The sequence below is a fragment of the Halichoerus grypus genome, chromosome 4, assembly GCF_964656455.1.
Source record: "Halichoerus grypus chromosome 4, mHalGry1.hap1.1, whole genome shotgun sequence".
NCBI lineage: Eukaryota > Metazoa > Chordata > Mammalia > Carnivora > Phocidae > Halichoerus > Halichoerus grypus.
In genome coordinates, this window is record NC_135715.1 from 173,067,837 (window position 1) to 173,094,440 (window position 26,604).

The 26,604-nt window shown below is 47.1% G+C and overlaps 1 protein-coding gene across 4 annotated transcripts in view; it reads right to left on the bottom strand.

Moving 5' to 3' along the window:
- MREG (melanoregulin) overlaps positions 1-25,029 on the bottom strand; it is a 58,153-nt gene extending 33,124 nt beyond the window's left edge. For 2 of the 4 annotated variants that reach the window (XR_004915124.2, XM_036085286.2), the window contains exons 1-2: positions 24,568-25,028; positions 7,544-7,703 (exon numbers count right to left, since the gene is read on the bottom strand). Coding sequence is in view for 3 of the 4 variants with exons in the window: in XM_036085286.2 (XP_035941179.1) it covers positions 7,544-7,703; positions 24,568-24,662 (255 nt within the window). In the remaining variant the exon portion in view is untranslated. Of the gene's footprint in view, positions 1-7,543; positions 7,704-17,861; positions 18,194-24,567 lie in introns of those variants that run through there. The other 2 variants (XM_036085291.2, XM_036085292.2) reach the window with 2 other exon arrangements.
- Between the last annotated feature and the right edge of the window lie 1,575 nt (positions 25,030-26,604).

Below are 26,604 nucleotides of genomic sequence, written 5' to 3' on the forward strand. Positions count from 1 at the left end.
ATCTCGGAGTCGTGGGATTGAGCCCTGCATTGGGCTCCACGCTCAGCGGAGAGTCTGCTTAAGATTCTCTCTCTCCCTCTCCTCTGCACCTCCCCCTGGGCTCACTTTCTCTCTCTCTCAAATAATGAAATAAATCTTTTTAAAAATGGTTAAAATGGTACATTTTAAGTTATGTACATTTTACAATCAAAAAAAGAAAGGTGATCCTATGTCCCAGCTTGTCTAGGGCAGCCCCGATTTATATCTTCGGCCTGGCATACTTGATATCAGCACCTCCTTTTCCTCTTAGTTAAGCCCTGTGACTGTGTCCCAAACTGGACAGTGACAACCCTGAGGTTAAATAACTATTCAGTGTCATCTGGCTAAAACATGGGAAGAGTATAACTCTTATCCCTAAATCTGTCTAATTCCAAAGCCCATGCTTTCTACCACCTCACACCCTACCGAGTATCTAATGACTTCCCCATCTACATCAAGTTTTCTAATATTTATCGTTTCAACTCTGCTGCCTTACATAGAGCTTTGATGTGCTACCTACCTCGTAAGAAACAGTATCTTAATGCTGCTTTCCAGAAATGCTTTTATATATATAAATATATTATTTATATAAATATATATATTTTTAATATATATATAATATATATATTTATATATATAAATATATGTTTATATAAATATATATATATATATATTTTTTTTTTTTTTTAAAGGGCGGGTGGGCAAGAACAGAAAGGAATATCACAAACAGAATGTCTCCTGGTGTGGTCCAATGGGTCTTCGAACCGGGATGGTGCCTGGGGTGTTAAAAAGCCCCAAAGCAGCAGCGTCTGGAGGATGTCACATGCAGTGGCCAACACAGATGTTGACACTAAACAAACACCAAAGCCACTCTGTGATTCAGCTGCTACGGGGTGTGTCATGCCGACATTACAGAGACGGGAGCGGCTACTCGAGGCAGGAAGTCAGCTTCCCTTTGGTAAGTTTATCTTTGACCAGAAGGATTCCACTGAGGCTTTTCTAAGCTCACTAGAGAGAGCGGAGCAGTGTCTCCACACCGGCTTCTGGGTCAGCCAGACTGAGCTGGGATCCCAACCTCCCATTCATTCCCTCCAGCACCTTGTACAGACGACTCAGTCTCTAATCTTAAGTGTCAGAATGCCTCCTTCCCGGGGTTGCTGTGAGGATTCAGCCTTTGCCTGGAGAGTGTGCTGGTTAGCACACAGAGTAATACTCGATGTTATTGCCTAGAAAACAGACGGTAAGACCACTTGATTCTCAGATCCTAATAAGCATTTTTATTCTCTTGCCCGCGAACCCAAATATTTACTAGCAAAATAAGATAAAGAATGCCCACCTCCCACAATCCTGATGCTCCGGGCTCCCAAAGAAAAAGGTCTTTGGGGGACCCCAGAGTTATCTAGAGAAGTGCTTTCATTTCCTACTATTCTGCACTCCAGGCTTGGCATAAACCTTGCACTCCTATCTCCCAAGTAGCCAATGTTCAGCCACTTACAGAGAAGCCGGCTGGCCCTGCCAGAGCACGTCTCAGCCCACGGGTGGAGACCTGTTAAGACTGTCACGCAGAGCCCGATGGCCTATCCTGGTCTCCACGTGTGTCACAGCGACGTGGCTGGTACCCAACCCTCTCTCCTCTCGCTTCCTCACATCCTCCCACCAGACACTCCACTCGACTCCTGTGTTCTCTTTCCTTTCAGTGCCAGGGCTATGCCAGGCTAAGTGTATCATCCAGACACCACCACCAACCCCTGGGGAGGTCTGTGGCTATTTTAGACATTTTATACGAACCGTTTACAATGCCTGGCAACACTCTCCCAGCAGAATCCTGATACACGGGAAGCGCCAACAAATTATAAACCAGGAATATTTTATGCTTTTGCCTCTATGGTTTTAAAAAAATAATACCATTTCGCGGTTCCCCAGAATTCGGCAGAGTGTGGTTTTGATGGGATCATTCCAGCCACACAAGCATCTGATGTTCACATGGATCCTGCTGGTGTAGAAATACTGCCCTGTTCAGTGACGGGGAGGCAGGCACAGGTCATGAGAACTACGGACATTTCTGAGCACGTAATGACTTAAGAGCTTTAAAAATAGGCATACTATCACAGATCCCACCAAATAAATGTGACCAATTTTGAACCAAAAAAGTGCTTAGAAGTGTTTAGAAGAACGATTTGACTTTTAGCATTTATTTTCATAAACAAACATGTAAAAATTTTTTTTTAGCAGAGTAAAAATGTTGACTGTTACTGAACCGTCAGAAAGGACATCAAATCACCTAGGTCAGGGAACACTAAACAAAGCGGAGACGGGGTAAAAGGGCACAAGATAAAACAGAAGCCCGGGACAGGAGCCTTGACTGGCTGCGATCCCCATGGAAAAGCATCAGCCGGGAAAGGTGTGCTGATGGTACAACCAAGAACACGTCCTAGGGCGCCTGGGTGGCTCAGTTGGTTAAGCGACTGCCTTCAGCTCAGGTCATGATCCTGGAGTCCTGGGATCGAGTCCCACATCGGGCTCCCTGCTCAGCAGGGAGTCTGCTTCTCCCTCTGACCCTCCCCCCCCCATGCTCTCTATCTCATCCTCTCTCTCAAATAAATAAATAAAATCTTTAAAAAAAAAAAAAGAACACGTCCTAAAACGCGGTCACGATCCTCAACCTCAAACACAGCTCTCATCCCTGGCATCAACAAGTCACAGAAATAGGCTTTGGGCAGACTTGGCTCACCCATTTTGAAATCTACATCAACTTGCAGACAAGACCTATCCCTCTTCTCAAGATTTCAATCATGGCGCTCACGATATATGATGTCTCTGGATTCACGAAGCCAAGATTCAAATCTCAGCTGCACATTTTCAGCTGTGTGGCCCTGGACAAGTTGCTTCCGAAAGAAATAATAATGGTGCCTCCCTCACTGCATTGTTGTGAAGAAGACATAGTTAATATGTGCAATGTGGGTGAACAGTGCCTGGCACTCTTTTCATTATTATTGGTATCTTGGAGAACAAGATAGCTCAGTATGATTAAAATTAGGCATGCAGATAAATAATTAGGAGCCGTTGATATCTCATAAACCACTGTAAGCTCCTTAGAACAGAGTGGATTATGTGAAGTACAATTCGCTTAATGGGAATGAACATAACGATCCTGATTCAGGGGTGCAATTTTGAAGTTGTTCACTATTTCTCAAACATAAAGTATTTTACAGCATCATTCGAAGACAAGAGCAGTACATTTTCCACTGCTTGGAGGTCTTCAGATGCATTATTTCTTCTACTGAAAGTCTGTTTTCAATTAGCTTTTGAAGCTTTTGCAAATGAAAGTGCATCCTATTCGATTTCAATAATGTCACATTTTACATCTTCTGTCACTGCAAGTAACTTTAAGTTCAGGCTTTGCTTCATTATTTGCTCTGTATATACCGCTTTTCTGATTCTTTTTTTTCATTTTGGGGAAACAGTGCAAATTTAGTAATATTCGCAGTGTTTCCTCTACTAGGGGAATGGACGTAGTATACACACTTCTGAAATTATTTTTCATTTTTCAGGGAATTACAAATATGGACATCCCCAGCATGCTATTGCTACTCAAGGAAAACCATAATGCCTGGTTTTCCTTAATACCTTGCTTGAGCTTCTAAATTATATCATACAAGAATATCTAGGGTTCTTGTACCTCAGTAGGTAGAATTTCTTTCAAAACTAAAATCCTCTGTTTTATTAACATTTGTACCGGTTTCATCCTTTGTGAAAAAGAAAATAAGCAACAGTAATAAACAAGGAACTCCTTCAAACTTAAAACACAACCCACTGGCTTCCCAACTCCACCTCCTTAATCAATGGTGGGTTCATTTTTCACTCATACCAGACAACATAACAATAATAATACGTAGCAGTCATCCTTGTTGTAAATGTTCCCTATATATTTGCAGCCCATAAACATATTTTGTCTAGCTGACACATTTTTTAATGTGAGTTATCATTTAAAAATCTGGGGCACCTGGGTGGCTCAGTCGGTTAAGCATCTGCCTTCAGCTCAGGTCATGATCCCAGGGTCCTGAGATTGAGCCCAGCATCGGGCTCCCTGCACAGCGAGGAGTCTGCTTCTCCCTCTCCAACTCCCCCTGCTTGTGCTCTCCCCCGCCAATAATAAAATCTTAAAAAAATATAAATAAATAAAAATAAAAATCTGGACATTTTATCTGTAAATTGGGATTTTCAGCTTCCCTTAAAAATCAAAAGTTTTATGGGTGCATAGATGGCTCTGGACTTTAAGCATCCGACTCTTGGTTTCAGCTCAGGTCATGATATCAGGGTAGTGAGATTGAGCCCCGTGTCGGGCTCCACACTCAGCGTGGAGTCTGCTTGAAGCACCTCTCCCTCTGCCCCTCCCCCCCTCTGTCTCTCGATGTCTAAAATAAATAAATAAATATTAAGGAAAAAAATCAAAAGTTCTGGCACTTCCAGATCCATGTTCTCAGCATGGCAAACAGCTGTCTGGAGCTCAGCAGCTGCTCCCCTTGAGCACAGGATAAGCTTCCAACGCTCCCCAGTTCTGCAGTCTCAGGGCTCTCTCCTCTGTTCCTCCAAGAGGGAGGTGCTGTGGCAATTCCAGCATTTAAATGCACTTTGACCCAGCAATTCTATTCCTGAAAAATCTGTCCAAGGTCACGCAAGTATATATGGATATCCACTGCAGCACTGCCTCAAAAAACCTGAACCAACATAAACATTAACAGGGACTGGTTGAATAAATGACAGCAAATCCAGGTAAGAGAATACTAGAGACCCCTTCCCCAAGGCAATGAGGTAAATCTAGAGCATCCTGAAATGGATCTATGTCTAAAATATATCATTAGGGGCGCCTGGGTGGCTCGGTCGTTAAGTGTCTGCCTTCAGCTCAGGTCATGATCCCAGCGTCCTGGGATCGAGTCCCACATCGGGCTCCCTGCTTGGCGGGAGGCCTGCTTCTCCCTCTTCCTCTCCCCTTGCTTGTGTTCCCTCTCTCGCTTTCTCTCTCTCTGTCAAATAAATAAATAAAATCTTTAAAAAAAAAATAAATAAAATATATCATTAAGTAGAAAAAAGCAAGGTGAGGAACAGTATGTAATGTGGGGGAAATGAAGAGATATATTAATATATGCTTTATATGTGTTTCAAATTTTTGGAAGAAAATATGAGAAAATTTTTATCCAGGTGTCCCTATTATATATACATATATAATACATATAATAATACATACACTTAAAAAAAAGGAAACTTTAAAAAAAATAATAAAAAAATAATACATACACTTATAATGCAATTGCATACAAAATGTGTCTCTATTTTATGCAATATACATGTGCATATATATATATATATTTTACACTTAAAAAAAGGAAGCACCATGAGCAGAAATATTTCGAATCATTTCACGTGTGATTATCGTCACATCTTCATATTATTTATTTGATTGCCCGTCTCCGTTACAGAGTTCCTCTAGAGTGAAGCTCGTCCATTTCTGAGGCAAGGAGGAGAAAAAGCCTCCTGCACGGCCCTTCACACAGTCCCCAAAGCAGCGCAGAAATGGTGCAACAGGCCCCTTGGGAAGCTGTGCTTATCCACAGAGCTCTGTAGCTCCTGTTACCTCCTGCCCTGGCTTTTCAACAGTGAAGACTATTGAAGACTCTCCTCCAGAGAGAGCTGCCAGTCTCAGCTCCAGACATGCCTTCCGGTCCCTTCCCCGGTTACTTGGGGCCCTAGACAGAGGGGGGTGCGCCATGTATTGCGGCCCTCTTGCTGTTAACAGCTTTGGGCATGGTGGGGTCAGAAGAGGTCTATTCTCACCGGCAGAAAAGAACTCTCACGGCTCAGCCCATTTTAGTAGGGTAAGGGATGGCTCTTCTCATCAAGGGCAAGCAAGGTCACGCATTCCTGTCCATATACTCAAGAAGGGCAGCCAGGGTGGCAGGACTTGGCTGGAGGGGCTTGATGATGTGCTTTCGGTGTTACTAGCAGAGGACGGAATTGTGCCGGGGACACGGGAAGCCGGGGACAGTGAAGAACACAGCCGGCCACTTGAGGGATGCTGTGCCCGAGTTAAACCCTGTGACAGATGTCTAGCAGAGGCCGTCCTCATCAGCACTCCACACCCAAGACAGGACTCTCCTCCATAGCCACTGCAGACTCTCCAGTCCACCCCACCCCCGGGCCTGAAGGACCAGAGGCAAGTGTCAGCCCTGTCCCCACCCCGTGATCCCCACCTCCACACCTGCTTCTAACCCCCTAAACGTATCCAAGCCGCACCAGAATAAAAGGACACGTGGCTCTTCTAAAAGTTATCACTTCCTGCTAACGCATGTTTTTTGGGGAAAAAAATAGTTAGCAATTAATTAGCAAAAATAAAGAAACCCAGATAAGGAAAAGATGACTCCTCCCATGGCCACCTGCCCCCAGCAACACACATACACGCTCTCTGGTACCTCTCTTCAGACCCAGAGCCTGGGGTTTTCAATGTCCTTATTCTTCTCAATTACTCTAAGATACAAAGTAAAACATGAAGTCTGTATTTAATATAGGTATCTACTCAGAACTCACTGATGAACTCAGAATTGAGAAAAGTTCATATTATTTGGAAAATGATACCCATCATATTATAATATATTATATATAGTACTATAATGAGAAAATAAAACATGATCTCCCTTGTTTTCTCTTAACTTACTATAGTTCTGTCCTTTTCAATATTCCAGTGTTTTCATACCAATAACTTGGGGATAAGAGTTCATTAAGAGTGTTTTCAGCCCCTGTCATTATCCATTTGTCAAAACCCATACAATACACTACAAAGAGTGAACCCTGATGTAACCTCTGGACTTTAGCTAAATGTATCAATACTGTCTGTAACAAATGTACCCCCCCCCCCCCGCCCCAATGCAAGATGTTAATAATGGGGGAAACCGTGGACCTTGGAGGTAGTGGCTGTTCTTTCTGCTCTATTTCTCTATAAATCTAAAACTGCTCTGAAAAATTAATAATTTTAAACATTGCTACTACCAGAAAAAAAGACTGATTTCATGCTTCATCACAAAAATTACGATACGCTGCTATCTAATCAACACGCACAATTTAAGAAGCAGAAAAAATAAATAAAACTAATTCAGGCCCCACTAATTCACGATTCGTTGTAACGCAAAATCCCCTTCCATGTCAGTCGTAATCTTCTAACTGTGGCTTGCCAAGCAACCGGAAAAATTACAGAAGCACGGGTAAGCCGCGGAAGATGATCCGTCGTCAGCAACACAGCCTTGCTGTTTCTATAATCCTTCCATCTTCGAGGTCGTACCTGGAAGTCAGTCTTATCTGTGTATCCAGCAGGTCGGCCAAGACCAGCTATAATTAGCAACCCCAGGCTGCTAAAATACCTGCCCTCATTCCGAATATCTCCTTTTTCCCTTTTTTCTTTATTCCAAGCTGGCCTTCTGGGTCACTGCTATTTCGGACTGGCCATTATCATCGGCACACAGCAAGATCTGCTTACCTCTGAATCTTTGGCCTGCTGATTTCGAACAACTATCAAATTGTACAGGATTCTGTCGTCATCTGCCTCTGTGTGGGACACATCGTGGGGCATGCTCCACAAATTCTTTTCATCATCTCTTGCCAGAGTTGCTCCAAATGAAGAATACGGATTGCTATCACTATGGTGTTTAAAAAAAGGGGTATAAGCATTTGGTAATACATGTAATATATGTAATGTATACATCATACGCATGTAATGTGTAATACAAATAAAATCTTATATACTGTATAATATACAATGTAATATATAAGTATATATATTTCTAATAACAAGGTCTGAATTGTCTCTAATTATTAAGCATAGCACAATAGAACAATTTCAAAAATCACTTTAAAAATAGCAGAGAACAGATGCAAGCAGACGCCTGGGTAGAGGTGATTTTACTACATTCAACACGAAATTTAGCACTACACATCCCAGCAGTGAAAACAAAAAAAGGAAATCCAACAGAGGGGGGATAAAATTCTCGTGTGATTAAAAGAAGAAATTGACAATTGACCTGAAGAGAGGAATTTTTCATGGAAGCACAATAAACTGAGAACACAATGGCAACAGAATGTCTATCAAATTCCTCACAAGAAAGTGGAGAAACAAATATGCATATCCAAATACTTTCAGCAAGCGATGTGAGATGCTGAGTAAGAAGTTCAGTCATCCCGTCTCTTGTGTTTGTTGTAGGATTTACGTTCTACAAGGTGGTATCCATGTTTGGGCTTCTGGAGGAGGTGAGCAGCAAAGCCCCATACTTAGGACCTGCTTGTACCCGGCCCTGGTGAGCTTCTGTGGGACTGCACAGGTAGGGTCATGCCGGGGCTGTTCCCTTCATTATTATATGTATGAAGTGCTGACTCCGTGTAAATCACAGGGCTCCGTAAAATTGTGAACAAAACAGACACGATCCCCATCCTTGGAACTCACTAGAGCCCAGGGAGGGAATCACATTAATGAATGACCAGATGACTATATAGTGAAAAACTGGGAGACGTGCTATAGAGGGGGAGTTCAGAGAGCCTTGAGAGCCAGCGGGGAAAAGCATCAGGTAGGCATCGTAAAGAAGACGGGTGCTTGAACTTCAAGTTGAAAGATAAGAACATAGCTCCAGGCAAATGAAACAATACATTCAAAGGCCCTGGGGAGGGCCGGGGCCCACCTGTAAAAACTGGAGCATAAGTGGGGAGGGGATCTTAGAGCTAAGGCCAGCAGGAGGCCACTATCTGCCTCAGACAGAGGACCGAGACACTGGACCCTTAAATCCCTCTAGCTGCAGTGCAACATGTAGGGTCTGGGACTGGACAAAGGGATCAGAGCGATCGGGAAACGACTGGGGAACCAGACTGCTCAGCCACAGTGCTCTCAGCCGCCCGGCTGTCATGTAGGCGGCCCAACATGGCAAAGGCAGAAACGCAGAAAGCACTTCTTCAGAATGATGAGCCAACAAAGAATCCAGTCAGAAATGGGCAGAAGACATGAACAGACACTACTCCAAAGAAGACATCCAAATGGTCAACAGACACATGAAAAAGTGCTCAACATCACTAGCCATCAGGGAAATAGAAATCAAAACCACAATGAGATACCACCTCACACCAGTCAGAATGGCTAAAATTAACAAGACAGGAAACAACAGATGTTGGCGAGGATGTGGAGAAAGGGGAACCCTCCTACACTGCTGGTGGGAATGCAAGCTGGTGCAGCCACTCTGGGAAACAGTATGGAGGTTCCTCAAGAAGTTGAAAATAGAGCTGCCCTATGACTCAGCATACTGGGTATTTACCCCAAAGTACAAATGTAGTGATCCGAAGGGGCACCTGCACCCCAATGTTTATAGCAGCAATGTCCACAATAGCCAAACTATGGAAAGAACCCAGATGTCCATCGACAGATGAATGGATAAAGAAGGTGTGGGGTGTACACACACACACACACACACACACACACACACACAGGAATATTACTCAGCCATCAAAAAGAATGGAATCTTGCCATTTGCAACAATGTGGATGGAACTAGAGGGCGTTATCCTAAGTGAAATAAGTCAGAGAAAGATAAATACCACATGATTTCACTTATATGTGGAATTTAAGAAACAAAACAGAAGAACTGAGGGGGAGGGAAGGAAAAATAAAATAAGATAAAAACAGAGTGGGAGGCAAACCATAAGAGACTCTTTATCATAGGAAACAAACTAAGGGTTGCTGGAGGGGAGGGGGTGCGGGGAAGGGGTAACTGTGTGATGGACATTGGGGAGGGAAGGGCACGTGATGTAATGAGCACTGGGTGTTGTTTGCAACGATGAATCACTAAACTCTACCTCCAAGACTAGTAACACACTCTACGTAAACTAAATTGAATTTAAATTAAAAAATTTAACAAAAAAATGATGAGCCAACAAAAGAGGAGGCAAATGAGGCCTCAGTGCCCTGGCCACACGGGCTTTAACAAGCATGTCGAATTCATTCATTCATTCCATCAGTTGTTGATTCGACGAACATGGAATGGATGCCTGCTGTATCCGGGCACCAGGGTTCTCTGGGGACTGGAAAACAAATAGGACATGGCCCCGCCCTTCCTGTGACTATAAGTGCAATGAGATAAGTGAAATTAAATTTTTTTTAAGTATAAACAGAATGTCATAGAGCCAGAGAAGGGGTGACAACCTGTGTGATGAGAAGGAAGTTCAAGAAAGGTTTTGTGGAGGCGACATCTAGCCCAGACCTGAGGAAGCACAGCCTGTCGCCAGGAGAAGCCAGGGGAAAGGTGTTCCCGGCAGAGGGAACAGCAGGAGCCTCTGAGGTGCCCACAGGGCTGGGATATTCCACACCTCCCTGTATGGCTGCACCACACAGCGCACGCACCGAGGGAGACAGAAGGATGGGAGGAAGAAAAGGTCGTTCGGGGTCAGACTGATGACAGTGCTGGAGTTCGGGCTTTATTCTGTGAACTGTCAAGTGTTAAGGGGATTCTGAGCCTTGTCAGGTCTGGGTTTTAGAAACAACTCGGCGTGGGGGGTGGCACCTGGGTGACTTAGTCAGTTAAGCGTCTGCCTTTGGCTTGGGTCATGATCCCAGGGTCCTGGGCTCTCTGTTCGGCGGGGAGCCTGCTTCTCCCTCTCCCTCTGTCTGCTGCTTCCCCTGCTTGTGCTGTCTCTCTCTCTCTCTCTGTCAAACAAATAAATAAAATCTTAAAAAAAAAAATAGAAACAACTCGGGGGAAGAAGGAACAAGGACATGGCCTAGGAGGCCATGCCAAGACGGCAGGTGCGGTGTTCATGACCTGATCTTTGAGGTCCTCTGTCAGGGGCCCAGGGGGCAGTTGGCGGGGAAGGAGTGCCGCAAGAGATGGGCAGACAGAGACAGAAGCCCACAAACCAGCCACAACCACCAGGGCCGCTCGATTTAAATCTCATTTTTAGAGTTACAACGAAGGTTTCTTTGGGGCACAGGGAAGGGGGAGTTCTGCTAACAAATACATATGTCATTCTAAACGTCTGAAATACTGGTTGGGGCGAGCACGGGCAAGGGGGTGGCTGTGGAAACAGGGCGGGAACGGACATCCCGAGACGCTGAAGCCCGGTGGCGGGCGGCCCCGAGGTGTGAGCAGAGGCCTAGCTGACGAGGGAGAGGGATGCCTTCAACTGGCACCGCGCAGAGGAGGCCACGGTTGACCCCGAGCCTACGGGACATTCACAGGGAGGTCAGGATCCGGGCTGAGGAACGAGGATGGTGCTGGCCATCTAGACTAGGGAGAAATGCACGTGCATTTCCATCACCTGGAAGCCGTAGCATCGGAGGCCCGGCCTGGGCCTGAGGAGTAAGGAAAGGCCTCCGGGAACAGCTAGACTGAAACAGCACGGGGGATGGGGGGGAGACTGGAGAGAGCAGGGGAGCCACAAGGAAGACAAAGGTGGGGCCAGGAGGAATTCCAAAGGGCAGGCAGACCCCGGAGAGGTGTCCGCCTCAGTAGATTTTACACTATTGAGAAAGCACGGCTGCACTACAGAGCTTCGTCCGAGGGCTCCCACGTCCCATGCTTCCTGTGACAGGGCCATCTGAGGTCAGAAGGGTAGGGAACGCTATCCCCCCCTTTGCAGACACGGACCAGACTCTGGTGTTGCTTAACCATCTGTCGAGGACTGACAGCCAGCTGACAGTCCTCCCAGCAGGAGGTCCCTAGTGGGGTGGCTCCAAGCAGCCACGTGTCACAGACTGGACAGCCAAATGCTGGACACCCACAAATGGAGCGGCTCAGATAACAAGTACACGTGTGCCGTGGTCCCCGTACAAACCGGCAAATTCCCCCCAGGGTGGCTCCTCCCGGCCCTGAGACCCCAGAGACACCACCCGGGCTCCCGATGCATGAGACATTTCCCTCCAAGGCCTCGAAACCCTAGTACTTTCCTGAAACCGCTCTCTTCCTCGTCCCCGAATTTGTTTCATTCGTGTGAGTCTTGACTCTGCCACCGGCTGGAAAGTTCCTCCAGGCAGGGACTGTTTTCTGCACTTCTTGACATCCCATATGGCCTGGCAGGGTCAGGCACAGAGGAGGTGCTTTAAAAATACGTGTTGAATGTAGCCGAGTGAGCTGTTAAAGAAAATCTCAGCCACAACGCACCCCTGCCACCTTTTCAAAACTTTCCCAAAGCCGAGGTTGAGAAATTAGCCAGTATCCACCCCCATTATCGGTGATCAACAACATCTGATCCTGAATAATCTAGCCCACTTTCTGCTAGCAATCCACAATTTCTTTGCATGTTTTGAGAAGATTACAACAGGTGCCTCCCTGGCTAGTCCCCCTGCCTCTCAAAGCCAATCTCTCTCTCTCCCTCGTTGTCTGTCTGTCTTTCACTCCAACACACACACACACACACACACACACACACACACACACACACACACAGGAATATGCGTGACTCCAGCCAATGTGAAACACAGCCTCTCCTGCTTGGTCTGCAAACCCAAACGCAGCTCTGCAGGGAGGTCAACACCGGGCCTGTTCAAAGGGCTCCTGCCTCCAGGCAGGTGGGGCCTCCAGAGCTCTCTGCACAACTATAACGCTGCCCTAATTAGGAGCCGTGTTGCCCTGGCGTCCCACGGGCCTCAGACTGCCTAGTCACTGACACCCAGGGGAATGGCATAAAACAGGCAAGAGCATCGCGCGCTTCTGCCTCTGAGAGAGCAATGACTCTGACCCGTGCTGTTTGCCTGGGGCTCCTGCCGTCCTCCTGAGCGTGGAATGTGGCCTGCCCATCTGGTCAGCCACATACTGGTCAAGATGAAAGTGAGGGAGGGTTCTGTCAGAGCCCGCCCGACTCACTGATCCCAGATTCTTTGCTCCAGCATGCTAGTCCCTGTTCCTTTTATCCTGCACCGCCCACCCAGTCCAGGCATCAATCCACTTTATTTTAAAATTGTAAACCCTTAAGGTGGAGAGACCAGGAAAAAAAAAAAAAGAAATGCCTAAAGCAAACGACTGGAGAAGCAGCTCGGGTACCTCTGTGAAGGACTCTGGGGCTTGTGTAAAGAGAATTCAGTGCAAAGGCCCTGAGGTCTGAGCCCAAGAAGCCCAGGGAGGACAAAAGGCAGGGATGAAGGGCGGGTGTTGAGTCGGGAACTTTGACTTTCTCTCCCTCCCCCATATGATTTCGGAAAGGTTCTAAAGAAAGTGAGAGCAGCTGTTTTGCCCCTGGCCACCATCTGCTGGTGATAAATATTTTATTAAGCTTGGGCATCTGAGAGGTGGCTCTGAAGTCACATTAGAAGCAGAAGCAGCTTTCACTCGCAAAAGGTAGGATGATTCCACCCCTAGTCCCACCTGGGGGCACAAGACCCAATCCCTTGGGAGTCTTTTCTTTCAACCCACCTGCAGCTCCCAGGAGACTCAAGATCTGGGAACACCGGACTCCCTGCCCGGGGAATGCAGGTGCAAAGAGCCGGCGGCCACTAAGGCTGCTTACCAAGAGTTTCCAGAGCTTCCCGTGAGTCCTCCCTACCAACAAGTCCTCCCTACCCCACAGAATACCGCTGCTGACCCCTGGAGCTGCAGTGACCCCCCCCCCCAGCTCTCCCCACAGACAGGCCGTGGGTCAGAGATCGGTGGTGTAAGGCTGAAGCCCTCAAGACAGTGAAAAGATAAAAATCTCCAATAGGGCCGCCTGGGTGGTGCAGCTGGTTCAGAGTCCGACTCTTGGTTTCGGCTCAGGTCATGATCTCAGGGTCACGAGATCGAGCCCCACGTGGGGCTCTGTGCTCAGCTGGGAGTCTGCTTGAGATTCTCTCCCTCTCCCTCTGCCTTCCCCTACCCTGTGTGCTCTCTCGCGTGCACGTGCTCTCTCTCTCTCTCTGATAAATAAATAAATGATTTTTTAAAAATCTCCAATAAACAGCAACCAAAGTCTCAAAAAACAGACCCCGAAGGCCGTTTGGTGGCACCCCCTTGACTACCTAAGGACACCTCATCTGATTCCCCACTGAGAACTGGTCTCCTATTGAGCCCGTGGCTTCCAGACCTCTCCTTCCTCTCGCTAAGGAAGCCTCCCAGTGATGGAGCAGGAGGATCCAAGATCCTCTCCCTCTCCTTTTCCCCCTCTGTCCTTCCTCTTTGTTTTTTTCCCTTTCTCTCTCTCTGTCCCCTCCTTCCTACATTCCCTCCCTCCCTTTTTTCCTTCCTTCCCTCCCACCAGATACTCTGGGTCTTTCTCACACCCGGCTGATCCATCACTTGACCCCTAATCTAAACACAGTTCCATAGATGCCAGAGTTTTTCTCAGCCTTTCCCCACCGAGGTCCATGACTCTCTTCAATGCCAGAGGTACCACCTGCCTCAATGTGAAGGAAGAAAAGCCCCGATCGGGGGCCCCTTTTCTGGCCCTGGTGCCCGCTGTGCCCCTGCCCTCCCTGCCTTCCGTCCCCGGGGCTGACAGAGAGCCCCGTGCCATCTCGTCTTGTGCACGTGTCCAGTGCTTTCCGGCTTGAAGATGGCCCTGACAAGAACGCTGGGAAGTGGGCAGGGGGGCTCAGGAGGATGGGACCCAATCCTTGGTCTCTATTCTGCTTGCACCACTCCCGCTCACCTCACCCCCTCTCATGGCTTCAAATACCATCTACGTGAGGCACGTTCCTAAGTCTACACTTACCTGTGTCCCCAGACTCCTACACATACTGCTTCTTCCCATTTCTGTGGATGTGTGATAAGCAGTTCGGGCTCACCATGGTTAAAACCAAGCACCAGCAGCCTCCACTCAGATCATGGAAACTCCATCCTTTCAACTGCTCAGGCCAAAATCCTGACGTCACTCTTGGCTCTCTCATCCCCTACCTCCAATCCATCAGAAAATCCTTCTGGCTCTACGTTCAGAAAATATCCACCTCTACCTCGCCACCCTGAGCCAAGGATAAAAGGGGCAGGCATGAGCACACCCCAGCAGAGTCTGGGGCTGGTGAACCAGGGTGGGTCTGTCTTACACCTGGCGCAGGAATCCCTCTACTCACTGTTTCCACCTACTGCTGGCCACCGTTGCCTCCCACCAATTCTATCCCTAACACAACAGCCAAAGTGATCTCCTTGCTATGTAAATCAGACCATGCTGCCCCTCCCTCAAAACCCTGCAGTGGCTCCCATTTGACCTAGAATATAAGCCAGTCATTCAGTGTTCTATTGGGCCCCATATGACATCCCAGCCACTCTGGCCTCTTTGCTGTCCTCTGAACCCCCCAGTCACACTGGCTGATCCTTCTACCTCGAATGTTTTCCCCCAGATATCCACATGCCTCACTCCCTCCCCTCCTTCAAATCTCTGTCTAAACATTAGCTCCTGGATGAGGAGCTGACCAATCTACTTAAAATGGCAAGCGTACCCCCCGCCCATGCTCTGCCTTTTCTTTTTCCTACACACATATTTATCTTCCAATTTACTTATTATGTTTGCTGCGTCCTCCCCCACTAGAATAAAAGGAGGAGAGGATCACTACCTACTTGGCTCGGTGATATTGTGATATATCACTTGCGATAGTGCTTACAACAGCTCCTGGCACAGAGGAGATGCTCAATAAATATTTGCTAAGTGATGAATTGTTGTTTCCCAAGTTCATAGGGCTCTGAATGGTAGAAATGAGGCTGGAAATCCCTGTCTCCAGACTCACAGACAAACTCTTAACATTTTTTAGCTGTTTAAGTTTACGAAGGTGGGCTCACAGTCTCACGGGAGGAAGCAGACAATAAGCACATAAGCTTACGTCAGGTGATGCTCAGGGGTCGGAAGGAATACATGGTGAATAAGGGACAGAGTGAGGGGGTGGGGGCACTGTTTTAAAAGGGGTAGTGAGGGAAGCACTTTCTGATAAAATGACTTTGAGCAGAGACCTGGATAAAGTGAGGGAGTTACCCATACAGGTAAGTGGAGAAAGAACATTCTAAACAGGTAGAGCAGGAAGTGCAAAGGCCCCGAGACAGGAGCATGCTTGGTGTATCTGAGGACCCAAGGGATGGCCCGTATGTCTGAAGGATGAACAATTTCACCAGCCAACACCACCCAAAAGTCCACCAACAGTAGAATGGGTGAACAAAATGGATACCCTACGGAGCACTGAGAATCACAGGTTAAGCTACGCACAGCAAAGTGGATGGATCTCACACAGTTTGATGTCATTTAGGTACAGCTTAAAAGCAAGCAAAACTAAAATACATGTTCAAGGTGCACACATAGATGGTAAAGCTTTAAAGAAAAGCCAGGAAATGACTATCACAAAAATCTAGACACAATCAGGGGTGGGAGATATAGGACTAGCCAGAGTTATCTCTTGCCCCAGATGGTGGTTACAAGAATATTCACTTTATAGTTGTTTATACTGTACCTATTTTTACGTGTTTTTAGTTTCTGATATCACATATACAAACCTGGATTTTTTAAAGTTAAGGAAAAAAATAATAAGTGAGGGGGGGAATTCAGTAAACTCTTACCACCTTTGGGCAGTAGGGGGGTACTTCAGATACACAGTGTCTCACCTAAATTATTCCCTAAAAAAGGCCCAAAAGAACAGAGCGCACAGTATATAATTGGCACCAAACAAATATGTATTCACCAGACTAAAAAGGACTTCAATCGCTAACAAAATAAACTTATTTTACCCAGCACTGGAGCAGAATTTACTTTTTAAACAAAGGTGTAATGATAAGATCCCTTCAAGCTATCTAGAGAATAAAAAGTTCCAGGAAACCTAGATCACAGGATGCATAAGAGAAAGAAATTTCATCTTCTCAGGAACTTCCAATGTCACTAAGACTGACTCACGCAATTCACTAAAAGGGGAAGAAGGACTCTGGAGGTCTCCTGGGAAGAAAACCTTTAAAAGTCATCCTTCTGTGAACCTTGAGTGGCTGACTTCTTGGTAAAGCATTCACCTCCTACTCATTGGACCTGAAGTGCCGTTCTGGGAACTGTGCCCTTGACCCACACCTCTCTCCCCTCTGGCTTTCAAGGAGGTAAAAATCCAGGCTTTGCAATAGATTCTTCGAGCTGGGAGCCGATTCCTGCAGTAGGAATCCTTTGTGCCTCGCCAGGCGCTTCCTATGAATCACTGTCTGGCCCAGGGCTCTGGGCTTTGTACCTGCAAGTTCTGCAGGAAGTCATGGCCGAGCTGCGTTAGCTGGGGGGGGGGGGGGGGGGCGGAGGGGAAGGGTGAGATGGGGCATGGGGGGGGTGCGCCCTGCGGCACACTAAGGGGAAAGAGTCAGGCCATCTGGGCCCCAGTCGGAGAGATCTCACTGACACGAACACTTCAGCCAACATTTTTTTTAAGCCCTTCCAAGGGTAGAAGACAATTTACTCAGCTCGGAGGTCATGTGAGTCCACACTGTGAAATGAAAAACTCCACACATGTAAAGGATTATTGTTCCTCTCGAGCTGGTGGTGATTGCCTCCCAAGTGTCTTAAACCCACCACCCATCTTTCCCACGGGCACCTGCTTTCCCACAGGCAGCCTGAATACAGAAAAATGGGCCCGAGGGCTCTCAACCCCGGGTTATAACAATTCGGGGCAGGTCTCATACTGCAAACACAATTTCTAGCACACATCACATAAAAAGCTAGCTACACATCTCCCTGCGTACGAGGCAGCCCCTTCTCCTTCTAATAGGATTTGAACCTCAGCTCGGCCAAGTATGCCTCTGAGCAAGCTACCCAAGCTCCTGTGCCTCAGTTTCTCCAACCGTCAAGTGGGGATTACAGACACAGTTACAGCTGAGCTTCATCATTCCCATATTTGCACATTTACCCACGTACCAAAATTTATCTGTCATCCCAAATCGATACTGGGGGTGCTTTTGCAGCACTCAAGGGGCATGTCCCCGGCTGAGCTCCAACAAGACGTCGCTCTGCTTTCTGTTTCGGCTCTCGTAGTGTAGACAAGTGTCCTTTTCGTTGTGTATTTAGGGCCACGTTTTTTGCATTTTTGTGCTTTTTATTGGTGATTCCGCTGCTTAGAATGGCCCCCAAGCATAGTGCACACCCAGCGTTCCTTTATGGTCTGGGAAATTCCATTCTGTTGCCCACACTCGCAGGCCCTGTTCAATTCCTTCTCAGAATGGCAGGAAACAATCCTCAAGAGCAAACTGAGATTTTATTTTCTTTTTCCCTGCTGGAAACTCCAGGCACTGCAGAAAAAGGAGACACAGAAGGCTGTCTCTGTGCACCACCCGCAGATACATATGCACGTAAATTCTGCTCTCAGGAGTGGAGGCTGGACGGGGGGGGGGGGGGCGGGGGGCGTGGAGGAGAGCAGGGAGCTAAAGCCATGTGGACGCTCATCACATGGTTCACTTGGGTGGCTTAAAAGAGAGCCACGAATAAAAACTCAGCCAGGGCTCAGGTCATGATCCCGGGGTCCTGGGATCAAGCCCCATGTCGGGCTCCCTGCTCAGCAGGTAGTCTGCTTCTCTCTCTCCCTCTGCCTGCGCTCTACTTGTGCTCTCTGTCAAATAAAGAAATAAAATCTTTAAAAAAAACTCAGCCACGGTTGTAATTCTCTCCCTGTCTTCTGTGGCTTTTCAACAAGTTGGTGGTCATGGTGTTTATCAGTTATCGACAGCCAATAAAAAATCAGAGATTAGAATAAGTAAAAATTAGAGCGTAAGAATTGTACTCCCCGACACACTTCAAAGTGACCCTTGTGAAATAGGCTTTAGAGTGTGACATTTGCACGGCCCTCCCTTCACACTGCATCATAGGCTCTTCCAGATCTCTGAGGTCTGTCCCTATTGGATGTCATATGGCAGTGGACTCTGGTGCCGGAGGACTGGGACATCGCTCTGCTCAAAGGCTAACTGCAGCTGCACTTCCAGAATCATGTCATTTCAAGGGCCACAACTCATGCTTGGGGGGGATTTTTATATGGCAAGAGCATGCTTTTACCACGGATGGAAGAAAGCCATGCTATAAAAGTGAAGTAAAAACCAGTGCTCTGAGCTCAAACATTTTCCCAAAAGTACCCCATAGTGGGTTGAAGAGTGTCCCCCCCAAAAGATCTGTCCAAGTCCCAACCTCTGGTTCCTGTGAATGTGACTTTATTCAGAAATAGGGGCTTTGCAGCTGTGATTAAGTTAAGGATCTTGAGATGAGATCAAGCTGGATTTATGATGGACCCTAAATCCAATGACTGATATCCTTACAAGAGCAAAGAGAGGGGTATTTGAGACAGAGGAGAAGAGGCACATGGAAGGAAACAGAGGCAAAGACTGGAAGTGGGCAGCCAGAAGCCAAGAACACTAGTAGCCACCAGAAGTTGGAACCTGCAAGAAGCAATTCTCCCTAGAGTCCTTAGAGCTTCCAGAACTGTGAACGCACACATTTCTGTTGGGTTAAGCTACCAGACTCGTGGTACTTTGTTGTGCCAGTCCTAGGAAACTAATGATACACACCCCTTATGTTTCTTTTCATTAGTAACATGAAACCTTGAGCCAAAAAGTCATTCACTCTTTTACAAATGATCAATGATCTAGCCTTTCCAAAACAATCCATTTGTCCTCAGTGCACATTGGTTCCTTGTGGTTTGATCACTATTTATTTTAGGAATACAGGCAGGACAGAGAAGAACGGCGTGCACAACCTCAAACCTTCCAAGATGATGGAAAAGATGAGTCTTAGACGACTCTGTCCTAAAATCGGAGTGAAGGGGAAGAAAACAATGAGACTGAACAAAACCTCTGGCTTTCTTTGGGCCTGAAGCCTGGTGTGAAGGTCAGGTCTTATGTCCTTTCTCCAGACCTGTTCTCAAGCTTCCTGGCATTAGAGATGACTGCTCACCTATTTGCTGGTGAAACAGCCCTGGGCAGCTAAGGAGTTGGACAAGTGGTTGTGATGCATTGCCCTGGGCCTTCAGGTTCCTTCCCTGTACCACAGATGGTCTCACTGCCCCTGGGGTCCCAGTCAAATGATTTCAGCAGACATAAGCCCGCAAGAGGAGGACAATTTGCATCAAGCCTGGAACAGCCCTGCAAGATCATGCATCAAAGTCTGATCTCCCAGGGCACCTGGGTTGCTCAGTCGGTTGAGTCCGACTTGATTTCGGCTCAGGTCATGATCTCAGGGTCGTGAGATCGAGCCCTGTGTGGGGCTCCGCGCTCAGCGAGGAGTCTGCTTGAGGATTCTTTCCTTCCCTCTCCCTCTGCCCCTCCCCCTGCTCTCATACTCTCTCTCTCTCTAAAACAAATCTTAAAAAAAAAAAAAGTCTGATCTGCCCATTTTGCAAAAGAAGAAACTAAAGTTTGAGGAAGGTAAAGAGGCCCCCCCCAAATCCCACAGCTAGTTAATAGCTGAAACTAGGACTCAGGTCTCCTAACTCCCACTGGGCTCACTTCACGGGGCCTGGTTGCTTCCACTTCTAGGTAAAAGAACTATAGCTATGAAGGACAGGGAAAAAGGGAAGGAGAAAGGGGCCAAAACAGACAGGAGTGAAGGCTACTGATATCCACCAGTTTCTCATGCATAAGTATTATAAGTTACTTCTGGAAAATATTTGGTAGTTTTCTGAATTTTTTACAATGCAAGGCACGGACTTGGAAGTCTGACAGACCTGGATTCAAATTCTGGCTCTCCGACTTACCAACTGTGACTCTGAATTCATTTCAACTCTCTAAGCCTTGGGTTCTTCCTTTATAAAATGGAGGTAAATAACACCTATTTCATTCAGTCCTTATGACTAATGACAGAAGGTATGCAAAGAAACCTCACTCACGCAATGGCTTATACCCAGGATGCACCATTTCTATAAAGTTAAGAAGGAAAGTAGATGCAGTCATGAGAGATAGGTGGAGGGCTTCAATTCTATCACTGTTTTCTTATGGCGGATGGTGGGTGTATGTGTGTTGGCTCAAGAGCATTTTGTTTTGAATAAATTTTTCAAAAATTTACACATGGAAATTAACAAATGAACAGCTAGTGTTGTAATCATTACCCATCAAAAAGTAGCTATTCAGTTCTTACCCCATGTTGAGCACTGTGCTGGGCACAGCAGGGTTGGCAGGTGAGCTGGATTTAGCCCCTCCAACCCAGAGTAGAACCTCCAGTCAAGCTGGGGTTGCAGCACCCAGCTTAGAACTGTCATAACCAGAAGAGACCCGAGGAGTAGAGAGAAAGTAAAGAGACACCATAACTGCTTGGGGAGACTTTCTAAGGCTCCCTCACAAAGGTGGCAGCTGATGGGGCGCCTGGGTGGCTCAGTCGTTAAGCATCTGCCTTCAGCTCAGGTCATGATCCTGGGGTCCTGGGATCGAGCCCCACTTCGAGCTCCCTGCTCATCGGAGAGCCTGCTTCTCCTTCTCCCACTCCCCCTGCTTATGTTCCCTCTCTCGCTGTGTCTCTCTCTGTCAAATAAATAAATAAAATCTTAAAAAAAAAAAAAAAGGGCAGCTGAAATGGGCCTGGAGAACAGAGCAGAAGCTTAAGAAGTAGAAAAAAACAAAAAGATGTCTAGCTAACAAATATGGCATCGGCAAAGACACCAGGGGAGGGACCAGCGTGACTGGACCGATCACAGGCAGAAACCAGAGAACGCAAAATCAGACAAGCCAGGGAAAGAGAAGTGTGAAAGCAAGCACGGATGGTCAGCACAGAGGTATGGCTTGCACACTGAGAAAAGAACATCAGATTTCTTTCTCTTGTGACTTGCAAGACAGCAATTTTCATGTAATCAAGCAGAGGCCAGAAACCAGATTTCAGGGGCACCCAGGTGGTTCAGTCGGTTGAGCCTCTGACTCTTGATTTCAGCTCCGCCGGTGATCTTGGGGTCATGGGATGGAGCCACGCGCGTCTGGCTCCCTGCTCAGCGGGGAGTCTGCTTGGGATTCTGTCTCTCTCTCTCCCCCTCTGCTCCTCTCCCCCCTCAAAAATAAATATTTTTTAAAAATGAAACAAGAAAGAAACCAGATTTCATGGGGAATGGGTGGTAAAGAAGGAAGTGGGGGTGGGGGGTACAGTTGACAACTCTTTCAAAACCTTTGTGCCCGACACAAAAGGAAGCAAAGGATGGTAATTGAAGGGCTTGGCAGTATCAGGATGAATTTTCAGTCAGGGGAAGCCTCAGCGTATTTCTAGAAAAAGGGGAAATAAAGAACTAGCGGAACAGAGAGAAATACAGACGTAAACCAGACAAGGAACAGGCATTTCCCTTCAGGTATAAAGTTCCAGAAAAGGCAAAAAAAAGAACAAGATCAAAACACAAAACGCATGATCAGATTGGCAAAGGAGATGAGACTCAGAGTTGCTTTTCTTGAACTCACAAGAATCCCTGGTGCGTGCTGGAAAAGGCCCGCCGCATACACAAATGACACTTTGTCATTCGCCCAAGCACACCTCATCCCGGCACTGTTCCCTTGCGGCACGAAACAAAATTTGAAAACCATTACGTCACCAAAAAGAATTTGGTTAGGGGCAGAGTGTATATACAAAACCTTCTTTTATAAATGAAAAAAAAAAAAAGACATAAAGAATGAAGTTCTCCATAAAATAAAAACTAAGACCATCTGGCCCCATGATTTCACCACATCAAGATTTCAAACCAGTCACTTTGGGAAACAGTCTGGCAGTTTGTCAAAAAGTTAAATGGAGGATTCCTGTATGACCCAGCATCCCACTTCTAGGAATAAACCCAAGGTCACTGAAAACATACGTCCACACAAAAACTTGTACACAGACGTTCACAGCCAAAAAGTGGAAAGAACCCAAATGTCCATCCACTGGTGAATGGATAAATAATATGTACGAAAGCCAAACAAAAGAAGGGTATTCAGCCGTAAAAAGGAATGAAGTGCTGATAAATGCTACAACATGGATGAAACTCAAAAACATGATTCTGAGTGAAAGAAGCCAGGTGCCAAGGCCACATTGTGTACGATTCCATTTATACGCAATTTCCAGAAGAGGCAAATCTGGGAAGGCAGACCGCAGGTAAGTGGTTGCAGGGGATGGGGCGGGCCAAGGAAGGGGGAGTGGCGAGTGATTTTTAAATAACCAAAACTATTAACTCAAATAGCAATCCGGGATGGAAAATTGGAAAGACCCAAGACACTGAGGATGAGTACTGTATTTCTCGTTACAGTGAATATTGACAAGTTGCACGTCCAAGCAAGCATGAAATTCCAGATAGTTAGCCACTTCTTTTAAGACTAATGGTAGTTTACTAGATGTCTCCCTGTCCATATTAACCTAATAATCTAGGTTTCTTGTTGAAACCATCAGCAAGAGCACACAAAAACATTGTGCATCGTGTGTACAATTGTTTCTATATATAAAACAGATATGACATATATATCTACATACATGTGTGCTCACTAAACAGTGAGGGGCAGATGGTAAATTCTAAACCCTAAATCATAGTAGTGAGATATGAATAAGCTCAAAGTCATCAAAGAGAGCTGCTGGGGTGGGGAGAGGCTTGAGAACCAGCATTTAGCTGGTTGGAGGGGGCAGGAAGGATAAAGGTCAAGGCAAGCTTGGGGGGAATAAGAAAGTTGGATTGTTCCCAGAGCAGCAAGGACGCCTGTCTGATTAAATCAAGGAGTGCACAGTATTTAATATGCTGGAAAATAAGAGTGGACAGGCAGTAAGGGGTTACGTGAGACCTCAAAAGTCAAGGGAAGTGCTTGGACTTGACAGAGTAAGAAAAGGTAAATCATGCTTTTGAAAACTTGCGAAAGCTTTATCATGTTAGCTGCATGTTTCACAAGAAACGCTGGCTTCAGTATTTGTTTACTTTCCCCTCATGTCCTGTGCCCAGTTTCATTTTAAATCTTGTGTTGCTGTCCTAGCTACCCCGTAGGCATGACCTAGTGGAACCCTCATTTCATCACGGTGAAGGTACAAAAGTAATTGCTTAAAATGACAGCCCAGGACAAAACTGTGTCACCTGGCCCCTCAACAGAGCCACTAAGCGCACTGCAAATGTGCGTTCCATTTCCTCACACTTCCTAACTTAACCTGTAATGAATGAGTCAACATCCTAGCGAATAGGCGGTCCCTACAGAAAATAAGCATTTTTTTATGTGAAAAGTATCACCTGGGCTCAGTCACCTAAACTTGTCTTTCTTTGGTAATAACACTGAATGCACAGTATCCAACTTTTTTCCTGGGTGGAACAGAAACAGTCCCCTGTTCCACTGAAATACGCCTCTTAAATACACGGTCGGGCACAGCAAATCCTCCAGATGGGACGCCGACGCAAACTTCTCTCCCGCGCTTCGCTCGGCGCTTCCCGCGGGCGTCCACCCGGGTCTCCCGGGTCTCCCCGCGCCTCCGGAGGTTTGTGCTCGCGGGCAAAAATCGCACCCAAGGGACAGGATCTACAGGAAGGGGCCGAGGGGCTGAGTGGGCGCCTCAGTGCGACCGTGAAGCGAGCCCCCCCCTCCCCAGCTGGGACGGGCACACAGGTACCCGGCTCCGCGCCGCCCGCCGCCGCCCCGGAGAGCCCAGTTCGCGGCCCGGGGCGCGCACCCACCTGACCAGGGGCTCCTTCTCGGGCGCGGCGGGCTCCTCCAGGCACCGGCACGGGCAGCAGCAGCACACGGTCCTCAGCCAGTCCCGCGGCCCCATGGGGAGCGAGGTGCCCCGCGGCGCCGGCACACGGGCAGACGGCCGCGGCGGCGAGCGAGCGCGGCTGGGGCGCGGCCACCCGGCCGGCGTCCAGCTGCAGGGACAGTCGCGGCCCGGGCGTCGCGGGCCGGTCGGTGCGCATCACGCCGCGGCCGGGGACGCGGGCGAGGCCGAGACGCCTGCACGGCCCGGGTCTGCGCGGCCGCGCGCTTTCCTCCACTTGGGTTTTGTTTGGGGCGCCTGTTTGGTTGGGGCTTCCCCCCCTTTCTTTTAATTCCCCGGGTGCCAGTTGGGACGCATGCGTCCCCGAGACGCTCCGCTGCTGCCCTCTCAGGAGGAAGCGGGGACTCCAGGCAGCCGGCACCTCCGACGGGCGGCCCGGGGCTGGGGGAAGGAGGGGGCGAGCCCTGGAGTCAGGAGCACGAGGTTAGGCTGAATCTATTCATACGTTTTATTGGCTTCACTGCCCCAGGAAATAAAAGGTCCTCCTTCCTACTCCCGTGCCTTCAAAGCAGAGTTTAGGGCAGATTTTTTTTACCAGGTCAGCCCCACACAGAGTAAAAGCTAGTAGAAGAGCATGGATTGTTACATTACGTACGAAGTGGCGTGGTTTTTTTTTTCAAGATTTTTTTATTTTTAAGTAATCTCCACACTCAACATGGGGCTCAAACTCGAACCCAGATCAAGAGTCCCACGCTCCACTCACTGAGCCAGCCAGACGCCCCCGGAAGCGGGTTTTTTTTTTTTTTTTAAGTACAATATTCACGATAATTTTTCCAGTCGTTTTCAAGCTCACCAGCCCTTAAATAACAGAACAGGCAACCTCTATCATTAGTTTCTTGCAATTTTCCGGAGTTATTTATGTACTTATTTATATACTTATGTATGCTTGTACGAACTTGTAAGCATGTGTACTTACATTCCCCTCTTCCCCCCCCCCCAAACGCTGGCATACCTCACACATTTGTTCCACTCAGGAGATCATGGGGACCGTCCCACAGCAATACATGTATATCTTCCTCTATCATTTTAACAGTTATTTATTAAGCTGTCATACCGGTTCCCATATGTTATTCAAGCAGACCCCTATCTACTGACATTTCAGTTCATTCGGCCTTTTGTCATTAAAATAATGCGCCAATGAGCATCCTTGAACTATGTGTTTGGACATGTATATCTATTGAGTGAATGCTTGGCAGCTAAATGCTGGGTCTTAGTAAGATGCCTTTTTAAATTTTAATGGAACTTGCCAGATTGCTCTCCAAGGAGGCAATTCCAATTTGCACTCTGACCAGCAACGTGTGAAAATATCTATTTCCCTATACCCCCGCCAATCAAGTCACCATCTAATTTTTCATCTTTGCCAATCTGATTTATTCAACAAATACTTAATCAGCATCTGTTATGTGCCAGACTTGTACTAGGCGCTGGGGAAACTGCAGTGAACAAAAGAAACAAAAACCCCTATTCTCTTCGAGCAAACATTCTAGGAGGAGAGTTAGACAAACAAAACAAGTGTGTTCTTTAGTGTGTTAGAAGGTTGCATGCTCTGGGGATAAATAAGGCAGGGAAGGAGACAAGAAATGCCAGGGAGGTGTGTGTGTGTGTGTGTGTGCGCTGGGGAGAGGGATGGTGCCTGCAGTTTTAAATGGGGTGGTCACAGAAAGCTTCCTAATAGGGTGACATTTAAGACAAGACTTGAAGGAGGTAAGCAAGCTAGCTATGATATCACAGGGAAGAGCATTTCAGGAAGAGTGAGACTGTGCAAAATCCCAGAGGACAGAGAATAAACTATAGGGTGCATGAGAGAGAATTCTAGGGGCCCTGGAGAGGTGTAGGCCAGGACGAAGAGTAATAGGAAATGATGGAATATGGTACCTTGTAGGATTTTGCAAGGATGCTGGATTTTGCTCCGAGTTAAGCTCCGAGTTGGAGGTGTTTG